This window comes from Python bivittatus, unplaced genomic scaffold, assembly GCF_059951505.1.
Source record: "Python bivittatus isolate LINGU-HERP-01145 unplaced genomic scaffold, Pbiv_v1 ctg000850_np1212, whole genome shotgun sequence".
Lineage (NCBI taxonomy): Eukaryota > Metazoa > Chordata > Lepidosauria > Squamata > Pythonidae > Python > Python bivittatus.
The window spans coordinates 32,100,193-32,112,507 of NW_028277112.1; the positions used below are offsets into that span (position 1 = coordinate 32,100,193).

A 12,315-nucleotide genomic window follows, 5' to 3' on the forward strand; every position below is an offset into this window, starting at 1 on the left:
AGTTGAAGAAAAGGACAGTACGTCAAGTTAGAAAACAGACTTCACCATTGAAATTTGCTGGTTGGCAAAGACTAGCATATAGTATTTGCTCCCCACAGTTACTGTTAAGTTGGTAAGGCTTTGAAACTGGAAGGCAGTCTGCCAACACCCCAGATTCAAGTTATTTTTTAGCTTCCAAACACTAAAAGAACAGAAATCAAAGATGGAGAATTTGCATAGACCGGCTGAGCCAGTCTAATGTTATGGCTCAAGTGTTGAACTAGAATCAAGGTGATCCAGATTCAAGTCAATCCTTAGCCATGATAGCCCTCTCCCCAACCTTCCTCACAGAGATGTTGTTATGGGAAAAATTTGGAAAAAGCAATGCTTTGCACGCCATCTTGAGATGAAATATATGATCTGAAGAGAAACCAGATAGAACACATGAAGAAATAAATACATTCTCTACGTCTTTCAATAGTGGACTTAGGATTTCTGAAAATAAGATGGGAGAAGGTTTGACAACAACAACAACAACAACAAAAACAACAACAACAACAATTTTACCCACTACCTTTCAAAAAGAGCTGCTGTTCAGTTATTCAGATACTTACTGTGGAATATGATAGCTGATGAACTTTAGATCAAAATGTCCTCGCAATGTAGTAGGCTAGAGGACATGAATTTACTCTTTTTCTGATGCTTTGTCATATTGAACAACAATATGATTGCCTTGCCATCTGTTACACTGATGGGAACTACCATAAAATACAGTGATGTATTACCATCAAAGAGCCATGAAATCTGGATATAATAGAGCATTGTGTTTTACATATTCAGGTTAGGATCTTAAGAACTATAATCAGAATCTTATGGGGTATTGGTGGACCAAAGTGAAGATGAACATATCGCAGAGAAATGTTGCTATTTCTTGCAGGTAGTGCTGTGCCAAAATGCATATAGTGCACAATGCAGGACCTGTCTGATGCTTTATGAGTTGCCAGCAAGTACCTCACTCATGCTCCTGTATGCACCAAAAAGTAGCAGTGCTCCTTCCCCTGTCTGGTGTCATCTCAAATCAGACTGCATCTGCAGAGGTTTTGAATGCATTTTTGTTAGGATGACAACTCCTGCTTCCTTGCAGCGGAAAAGTAACAAGCTATTTTTTTTTAAAGACTCCTATTCTACTGTCTGTTAAAAATGTGGATCCTGAAGCCTAACAAAATTCCACATTTTGAGAATTTATCCTGTCCTTTCTTGAATTTGTTAAAGTGCCTTCACACCATTTTTACAGCCTCATAATGGGACAGCAGTGTTGATATTGCATTTGCTGCTCTGCCCTTAAGGAAGCACTGTGGTCAGGAACTGAAAAAAGAGAAGATGTGTACTAAATATATACTGTTCCATGCATAGATAGGGCAAAGATATGGTTCTTATTTCCAGAAATTGAAATTACCTCATCTCTGGCAGGTAGTATAATAGATATATTTTATATGGCAACACTTGCCCCCCCACCCCATCATCAGTTCTTCTAAAAGTTCTTCCGGTGAGGGGTAGAGAAAAAAAAATCAGGAAGGCTGTTGAAGAGAAGTTTGGTATAGTGATTAAGGCATCAGGCTAAAAACCAAGAGATCATGACTTTCAGTCCTGCCTTAGGCACAAAGCTAGGTGGGTGACTTTATAGTAAATGTAGTTAAGGTTAAGTTATCATGCTGCAGTTTTGGTGTTCAAATGCAATGATATTAGGGACCTGTGAATCAGCCAAGATCTAATTTGAATTGTGATTCAGTTTCAAGAGATGATTCAATTCAAATGTACAATTCAAGGAGTTAATTCAATATGATTTTGACTCAATTTTATGATTGTATCCAAAGATGTAATATGAGGGGTAATTTGTTTGCCTTTGAATTTTGTCTTTGAATTAACACATATCCAGTCAGTGATCATGGATCTTCTTAATGCAGATAGCATGACAGCAGAATTGCCTCTCTGCTAAGATATTAAGGGTGTGGATGATTTTATGCTTTCAATTTCTGGTGAAGAAAACCTATTTCTTCAGATTTTTCATTGAACTTATGTTGCTGTTCTCTTTACCAATGTTATCTGTCAATTAAGGTGTCCTTTGAATCGTAGTAACTGAATGAGTTTGACCTGTTTTCTACCTTTTAATTTGGCTTCCATTACTTTGATACACCAATCCACATTGCCAGTTTCATCAAGCATGCATTCTAGACACAGAATATAGGTCAGTTGTAACGTACAGCCTTATACATAAATATCAGCTTCTGAATTCATTTATTTTTGAAGAGTCCATGTTTTTTTCATCTATTTTTTTGAAATAAGGTTTAAATAGGCTATCTTCATAGTCCCAGATTTTCAGCAATGCTCCAAATATTGAACTAAGAAAAAATAGGGGAGAGGGAGTGATGTCAATCAGCAGTAGGTTCCAACAGTTGCTAAAGATGCCAAAAGCTTATAGGAATTTGCAAGCCTCATTGTGCAGGTGTATATTTATATATTGATATATTTTATTTCTTCCAGGCATTTTTAAATCATTACTTCATTTGGTATTTTTGGAGTCTGCTTTCAATTTTAGAAAGGTTAGAAAGAATGCTAATTATCTGTGTTTTAATTCTCTAATTTTCGAAGCAGATTATTTCATTGACCCAGGAATGTATATTATATATGCAATTGACTGCTTCCATGAGAATCTTGTCTGAAGATTTGTGTTTCTATTCTCTCGCTAATTTATCACACCTTTCAACCAAATCCTTGCCCATTGGGAGTCCCATCTTCAGTTAATGATGGCCCAACATATTTAATTTGACTATTTTGCTATCAGAAAGCTGATTGTTTTTTTAGGCACCAAACAGTGCCACTGATTTTTATGCAGAGTCAATAATTGATTTCAGAAAGGAGCCCTGCTTCCAATATGATTGGAAAATAAGTTCTCTTAATTGAGGCACAGGGAACAGAATCCAATTGACTGGTTCTCACCAATGTACTAAACTCTGAATATAAATGACATTGCTACTCCATGCTGGGTTATTGATTTCAGTTGTATTCATCAGGTATATGTGCAGCACATGAAATATATAAACCTGCTACTTAAAGCTTTATATAGCAGCCAGCATTATCTTCATTCATTCATTCATTCATTCATTCATTCATTCATTCATTCACTCATTCATTCATTCATTTTAAAGGTATATTTTTTCACAACACATATTCTTGAAAAACAAATATATTTTTGACTACTTCTCATGAATATTCTTTTCAGTATAGTAACACATCACTCAAAATGAGATGAGTCAAACAGTCTACAATGAGTAGCTCCATTGGATAGAAAAGTATATGTGTGCTGGGGGAGAGGGGCAATTATGTTACTAAATCTGATTATATGCAAACTCATGTATGTCCTGTCTTTTTACTCGGGAAGCACTCAAAGCAACTAACATTTTTGTCAGGGAGCAAAAGCAAAACAGTAGATTCACAGGAGTAGCTTTCATCCAAATGTTGGATTGTCATAGCTGAATGCCCAGAATAGCCAACAAATGGTCTGTGACGATTCCTTACAGAAACGGATGTCTAATCAAACAGATGACTTTTCAGCTAAATTTACACTTGAATTTAACTTTTCAGTTAACTTCTGTTTCAGACAATGGATGTGGCAGGATATTAACACAATCCAGAGAGACATTTCTTTCAACTCAGAGATAACTTATTGATTTCTTTAGCATAAACTTACATGTTAGCTCACCATAAATTTGTAATCAACAAAATTGTGCAATTTCTAGTTTGTATTACTAAGGTTCAACTTCAACATGTCAAAATTGATAATTGCTTGGATTTCTGCCTAGTGTAAACATAATATAAAAGAGGATGAATGTAATAGTCCAACAGTTGCTATGCTTCTGAACATCTACAACAACAGAACATAATATTACATATCAGAGGGCAGACTTCACTTATCCTTTTGCCTAGCATGGGTATTGACTCCATGACCTGTCATCAGAGCATCTTTGATGGCACTGCTAGTGGGGGGGGGGGGGAGGGAACATCCCAGCAAATAGGAATGCAAAATGGACTATTTGAGATTTATTTATTTATTTTTATTTATTTATTTTTACATCACATTTGTATAGCTGCCCATCTCACACAAAGCAACTCTGGGTGGCATACAGCAATCAAGTAAAGTTAAGAAGTTGTGAATCTGCTGATAAACATTACCAGAGCAACCTATTGTAAGACATTCATGTGGGAGAGCAAAACGTATACGGAATCCTTGTTTACGCCAGAGTACCCACATAGTCCAGGACTAGAGCAAACAGTGTATTCTATATATATCCTTTTCTATGTTATTGGATAGCTTAAAGATAGTTACTATCCTGCTAGAAAATACTTTTTATTCATAGAATACTTTTAGCTTGGGAATAATATTAAGAGTTGATTGATTCAGAACTACCTTTTTTTTAACCAGTATGTGTGAAAATGTTGGTCATAATTCTATGTGTATGCTTTCCTTCAAAGAATCCTCAGCACTGCATACTTGTAATAATATGCAAACACATTCTGCATGCAAAAATTCCACATAGGTCAGTGATGTTCTCTGTGAAGTGATTTAAAATAATCTGCAGAGCCACAGCCAATATAGAGGAAGCTGTTGAAAGCTTTTCCCCAAACAGGCAATGCCAAAACCTGACTGAAAACAGCTCTGAACAATGTGTGATTGAAAAATGGAATCTAACAATATTGTCCTTTCTGCTTCATATTAAATATGATTGGACTGCAGTGCATTCAGAGTTTTGGCCTACAAAGAAAAATCAAATCAGAAAAGTCATGCTTAATTGTCTTTTCACATAGTCAGGAATCATGTACAATTAATATAAGAAAGTAAAATCAGGATGTCTCTGCTGTCCCTACCTTTGTTTCATTGACCACTGTATCTTGACAAACAGACTTCTAAGCATGTCCTGGTCATTACAGGACACTCATTTGTCAGTTGGACTGGAGAGGCATGGCTGTCATGCTCCAGTATTTGGAAGCAATGGGCCATTTTGTTTCAACTGAAGCTGCAGTAACAGAAAATGGCCTTTTGAAGTTGTGAACACCCCTATTATCTACAAAGAGTCTTTAGCTTAGGTGGCATACAAATATCATAAAAGAAGTAAACAAATAAGTGAATGTTCCCCCATTGTTGGTGCCCCTGTCCTTGTAAATCAAAAGGAAGCTATATTTCTTCCCCCCCCCCAAAAAAAGAGTTTGGGCTGCCAAGATTTCTAAGGGACATGGGAGTGATGTAATTATGTTCCTGGACACATCCAGGCTAAATTTATCAGCTTTTAAAAAATGTTTGTCATTGAATAAGACAATGTGTTCTAGAAATTTTGTATGACAACATCTACAATGCGATTGGCTGTGCCAAGTTGTTGGGTTGCCTGTTTTAATTGATGTGAGTTTTCACTTTTACCTCAGTGCAAACCTAGGTTGTAACTGGAATACGTACAACAGTTTTATGAATAGAGAAGAATCTTTTGCAAGACAATATTTAATTGGATCATTTATGGCAGTTCTTTTTAAAAAATTGGAAGTATTTATAGGCAGATTTTAAAATATTTGGCATATACAATATTTAAAAATACTCTACGCTCTTGAAATAATTCTAGATGGGTTGAAATTGTTATTAAAACTAGGTGACAGAAATCAGTTTAATACCTGTCCAATACAATATTTCAGTTAAAATATTATTTTATTTCCAGAAAATCAAATTATATATCTATATGTTTACATTTCAGAAAGCAAATTAGAGTTAGCTGGTTAATATTCACATGCATTATTCCTGCTGTAATTTTACACCTACGTTATCTTTCTAGTTTTTAATAAATTATTATTTTTAGCACCTATCCAATAAGAACATCAAAATAGATGTATAAAGTCATATTTCCAACAAACTACATTGATCTTGTTATTGATTTATAACCAAAAGAAAAGAGGAGTATACCATGTTTTCAGTATTATTTTTAAAGATTGTGTGTGTGTGTGTGTGTGTGTGTGTGTATGATTCTCATTCTAAACTGTCTTACTTATTTTTATCTTCTATAGCACCACTTGAAGTGACATTTTCATTTGATGTGGGAAATGGGCCTAATGAAATCACAGTGCAGTCACCCATTCCCTTAAATGACAACCAGTGGCACTATGTGAAGGCTGAAAGAAACATCAAAGAGGCATCGCTGCAAGTAGACCAGCTCCCTCAAAGGACTCACACAGCTCCATCTGATGGGCATATCCGTTTGCAGCTCAACAGTCAGCTCTTTGTTGGTAAGTTCATCTTTACAGAATATTTTTAGGAATATTCAAAGTAATATAAACAATTACATCATTAATATCCATTGATTTTCTTCGGAAAAAAATAGATCAATATGTTTTAGGTAATATAAAACAGTTTGCATATTGCATGTAAATATGTCTTAACTGAAAGTAGTTTCTATTATAAGATGATGCCTCAGAATGAAAAGAATCTCTATAAACAGGCAAAATGTCAACTACACTTCATGGATTTAATTCATATTTTGGCAACCGTATGGAATTTGCCATTCCAAAATAGTGTAGGTTTGTTTGATTTTTTTTTTTTAACTTTCCAGTCTAGCACACAGTCTTCTTATTACCTGCTGGTCTCTCATCCAGATATTACCCAAATTTGACCCTGCTGAGGTTTAGAACCAGACAAGGTGCTGCTACCTGTTTAGACAAAGATAACCCCAAATCAAAGGCACAAGATTCCTGTTGTATGAAAATGAGACTTCATTTAGTAGTCAATGTATAAGGAAATATAAAATGTGTAGATTTAACTGAAATATTTCTGAAGACACACATTGTATACAAGCTGGATTAAACAAACTAACAGTGTTATACCTGTAAGGAATAAATAAACTATACTTAAAGCAAGACAAACATTTATGACCCAAACTGACAAAAATCCCCTTTTGATATAATGTAATATTTTGCCCAAGTTTTTTTTCCTTTTTAATACCTAAGTGTAAGCTTGTGTTTTGAAATATATTTTTATCTTCAGCTCAGTTGGATTTTTCACTTCTTGCTTTTTTACAGAAGGTCCTGTTCTTTTGTCCTGTTCTCTAGGATTTGGAGGAATTGAAACATTAGTCATTATACTTTTTACCGTTGGCAGTTCCTCAAATATCCTGAAATATCTGTGCAATTATTCTTTGAGAAGGTTGATGGTGGTGAGATAGAAAAAAGGAGAGCCTCTGTGGAGGATCTTAAAAGCACTCATGGAGAATGTGGTCATTCAGATAGGGCTTCATAGGTCATAAAGTACACCTTGAACTGTGAATTGTTAACCAATGAAAATGTTGTAACAAAAAAATGGCACTCTCCTATAATCAGCTTTAATTAACAGTCTGCTGCAGCATTCTGGATTAGATGAAACTGCTAAATACATTTTCAAGGACAAATTCAAATGTGACATTTTGAGAAATTGCACACTTGCTTTAACTGTGTAAGGGAAATGGCCACTGCAGCAATGGGTGCCTTTGGATTTAGAACTAAACCTAGAAATGTACCCCAGTTGCAAACATGAACCATCAGAGCTAAAGTTACCATCCAAAAGAGTTGAATATCCATTTTCTGGTATTCTTTTTTATTTTAAAGAATACCTCTCTCTTTGTATTAGCCTTCCATTCTTTGCCTTTGTACACTTGCTAACATTACAAAAATACCCTAGCCTCTTTATTTGGGTTGGTGAGGTCATTGGTGCACAATTTATGGATTTCTTAAAGAATTAAGGACATGTAACTGCAGTAAAGAAGCAAGTTTGCAAGTTCAGTATAAATGACACATTTGACTGGGAGAACATAGAAATAATAGATCACACAAATAGCAGGAGTGCCAGAGAATTTCTAGAAGCCTAACATTTAAATAAATGGACCATCAACAGATCAATGGAGCTAGACAAGATCTACCATCCAGTCAGGCCCACACAGCAAGAAGATGAGGCAGAGCAATCAAAATAAAGGCAGTATCCAATTAATTAACACTAGAAATTAACAAGAAATCTCCAAATAACACCCAATTGTCCTATATTCAAATCTTAGACTAGAAATATTGCAAGTCAATCTTCACTTTTGATCTGTTATGCTGAGGAAGCCTCACTGTGATTTGGGGTCAAACTTCTGTAGAAAAACAGATTAATACTTCAGTACTGATCTCACAAAGCCCAGAGAACTGGGCTACTAAGTGGGCTACTGACTACTAACTAGATACACAACTTCTTAACCCACAGAACCTGAGTACTAAGGAGGTGCACTGGGCTTTTGGTTGCAGTACCAAGTAGAGATTTGCGAACAAGTGGAAATCTAGACTGTTTTATTGTAGGCATTAGAGTTAGGATGTGAAACTTTCATGACATTGAGAACTTTGAGCAATAAGTGTTTTGGCAAAATAAGAAAAAAAAATGGAAGCAGAGAAAATAGGTAAAGATGAAACTTAATGTTCTAGGCCTAGGGCAAGCAATTTTTTCTCCTACATCAAGGATTTTTCTGGCCTTTGAAAGGCATATCAGGACACCTTTCTGGCAAGATTACCTTATACAAACCTTATGCCCTTTTGCTATATCTGTCATTCTTTTACCAAGACCCAGCAGTCAGCATGTTAATGGGAAACGTTGAAGGGAACGTCAGCATAATCTTAGTTTGAAAAGATACTTTGAGCCCTTTTTAATATTTTTATTTTATTTATTTTTATTCCCTGTAACTGCACACACGGGATGCTGGAAGATATTACTGAAGGCAGATTCCTTTTCAGCTGGGCATGCCTGCCAGACTGCTTTCAGTGTATGAGGACATCAAGTTCATTTTTTCAAGGGAACTGTTCCTTGCAATCAGCATGCTAACCTCTTTGCTTAATCATAGTATTAGGGTTTGATCTAACACTGAACCTAATTGGGAGTAAGTTTAGAGAGTGGAAAGCAAATCATATAACACCACTCTCAGCAAACTGATTTCTCTTTTTTTTTTAATACACAAATTGGAGGGTTGCAAATGGAGTCACTGGGAAACATAATCCACTCCAGAGATACCAATCTCTTTCCTAGGATTATGATCCTGCAAGCTATAGGTTCACTATTCCCCATTTACCCATTGAAAGAAAGGAACACATAAACACATACGCCCACATGTTTAGAGAGAGATTTCTCACTGCTTGGTAAAGAGGAAAGATTTCTCTGTAACTGCCCATTCATTATTGCTACCCATCCATTCACCATGAGAAAGTGGAAAAGAATTAAAACCATGAAGATCTATGAGAAGACAGCGGAGGAAGATGAAACAATACCATCATTTCAGGCAAATATTGAGTAGAAAATTAAGATCACTTGCACTGGGTGGCTGAAGTAGGTATCCTGCTCTACTCTGCCTTGGTCTGGCCTTGCTTGGAGTATTGTGTTCAGATATGCACACCACAGTTTAAAAAGGGCATTGATAAACTGGACCAAATCCAGAGCAGGGCTACCACAATGCTGAAAGGATTGACAACCAAATCCTACAAGGAACAATTAAAAGACCTACTGTAGGTATGTTTAGCTTGCAGAAGAGAAGGTTGAGAGGGGACATGATAGCTGTCTCCAAATCTCTGAAGGGGTGTCACATTGTAGAAGGTACAGACTTATTCTCACCAGCTCCAGAGGGTAAGAGTAGAATTAATGGAATGAAATTTCAAAGATATAGATACAGATAAGACATTAGGAAGAACTTCTTGCCAGTAAGAGCTGTCAGTTGGTAGAATAGATTACTGTATGGAGTGGTTTCTTCCCCTTCACTGGAGGTTTTGAAACAGAGGCTGGATACTCATCTACAGGGGATGGTGTAGTGAATTTGGCAGTGTGCAGGAGGTTGGACTTGGTGACCTCTTAGGTCCCTTCCAACTTTAGGATGCTATGAATAAAGGGGTAAAGCCTGGAATTCGGTCCACTGTTGAATTAGGGAATGGCTATTGCAGAGTGAATAAGGTTCTCCTACATACATAAACATGACATAGGATATCTGTATACAGAGGTGGAGACCCCGAAATTGTCCATTTTAAGCAGACAAGGCAGAAATATTGCTGTCTGATCACACATGGAATTGTTCCGATCTCAGCCTTAGAACAAAAGTGCTTGGGAGAAAGATATGGTGGCAAGAGGGAAAAGTACACTGGAAGTGTGATGGATACATGATGTGGAATGTAGGCTGTGTACTAGCTGGCTATACCATGATCTTCAGTGAGCATGTTGTCTGTGTGCCTGATGATCAAAAAAAAAGAGTCAGAAAAATAACAAAATAAATAAATAGTGCTAGAAGGAAGCCCAGGCAATGATTTTAAGAGGGGAACCACTTCTGTCCTGTAAGTTGGAAATGTTTTACTATATATTTTTTTGCTATCCCAACCACTGAGTCACTGAAATTTGGTAGAAACTTTCAAGGGAAGAAGACCACCCTTAATTCTTTGAACAAGGTCAGGCAATTTGCACCCAGCAGACTATGGACCTCTGCTGTAAGCAGTCCTGTTTGCGCCTAGCAGAATCCTCCTTCTATGATTTTGTATAGGACTGCTAGAAGGTCAAACCAGTCAATCCTAAAGGAAATCAACCCTGACTGTTCATTGGAAGGATTGATACTCAAGCTCAAGCTCAGATACTTTGGCCACCTAATGCAAAAAGACGACTCTTTGGAAAAGACCCTGATGCTGGGAAAGATTGAAGGCAAAAGAAGAAGGGGACAGCAGAGGATCAGATGGTTAGATAGCATCACTGAAGCAACGAACATGAAACTGAGCAAACTCCGGGAGGAAGTGAAGGACAAGAAGGCCTGGCGCGATATGGTTCATGGGATCACAAAGAGTCGGACATGACTTAACGATTGAACAACAACAATAAAAAAACCTGATACCATAATGTAATAGACAAGTCTGATTTATTCTGAAAGATCAGTTTTAATGTCTTGACTGATTACCTTTAAGGCAAAGCCTAATTTAGCAAACCCATAACTGCAATAATTTGGGGATATGATTTAATTGTAATGAACTTAAAAGATAAAAGATCTTTCATGTCTATAGTGTTCTCTAAAAGCAGATGTGTATATGTGTCTCTTTGTATGTGTTTAATTACAGAAATAGTTATTACTGTAGGAATGTGATTTAGATAATAAGAACATCTGGATATTAAGTTGATAATAAAATATTTTGGGGGATATTCCACTTTGTCACAAGAAAATATTTTCATATGATTTCTTATAACTCCAGCATGGAGATAAGTCTAGTTTTCCTTTCATAGGTCCAGCTGCTAACAAGAAAATCCTTCATTAATGTTTTTCCTTAAGTTTTACTCTTTTTGGTAACTCTGGGAACTTTAATTCATTTTTTTTATTCCATTAAAGCTTCTTTCCTATGAAAGGTATGGTGGTAGTGATACTGTACTGAACAGTAAGTAGGAATACAAAATGAATATAGTGCAGTATCTCCATAAGGCATACTTCAATACATAGTGTTACAAAGGTAAGAGTAATAGAAAATTAAAAAATAGAAAAGTTATGTAATATTTACAAGCTACAATTATGGCAAATATTTGTGGCTAAGCATTGAAAAATGCATTAATTGCAAAATGCATTAATTATCTGCTAATATATCTGAATGGAAACAAAAATTAATTAAATTGAATTAATTAATTCATGGATTCACATCTTGTTCATGTATGTTTGAAACAGCTTTTTTTAAAAAAAAAAATCAATAATTTCCTGCTGCCAAACTTTTCCCAGTCCTAGAGGATTGTTTGGAGTACAATGTTTAGCTTTCAGCAACTCTTAAATTAGTAATTAAACCTTTTCTGACCTTGTCACACTAGGTAGAAAGATTTCTTTGCTTATTTATTTATTGTCTTACCTTCCACCTCTTGAAGATTGCTTCCTGAAACTCGACTTTTAAACCGCTGTTTCCTGGAAGAGCTAGAATAGCACAAATATTTATTTTCTTGTAGCTCATGAGAGCCTCAATTGCCTCAAAGAACTTTTGTAAAGCAAGCAGGAGAGAGAATGAATATTAAGGTGAAACTGTGTCAATATAATGAATTAGACAGTCCATCCTGTTTCTTATGGGTGAACCAATCATGATGATGGGTCTAAAATGCTTGTGTAAATCCATGCATGACAAAAACTTTCTCTGCATAGTCAAAAAAATATAATCTGTAGCTTTTCCTAGCTTTTTGTACTTCACAATTTACTACTTTGCATGTTTCTGAAAAGGCAAGGAAAGGAAGATTGGAAAATGAGGAAGCTGATGTCAAGGCAG

The 12,315-nt window shown here is 35.9% G+C and overlaps 1 protein-coding gene across 1 annotated transcript in view; it reads left to right on the forward strand.

Annotated features, from left to right (window-relative positions):
- The window catches only part of CNTNAP4 (contactin associated protein family member 4), a 221,585-nt gene that overhangs the window by 189,918 nt on the left and 19,352 nt on the right, over nt 1–12,315 (forward strand). Inside the window, exon 17 of the mRNA XM_088129777.1 lies at nt 6,082–6,300. Coding sequence (XP_087985903.1) covers nt 6,082–6,300 — 219 coding nt within the window. The remainder of the gene's footprint in view (nt 1–6,081; nt 6,301–12,315) is intronic.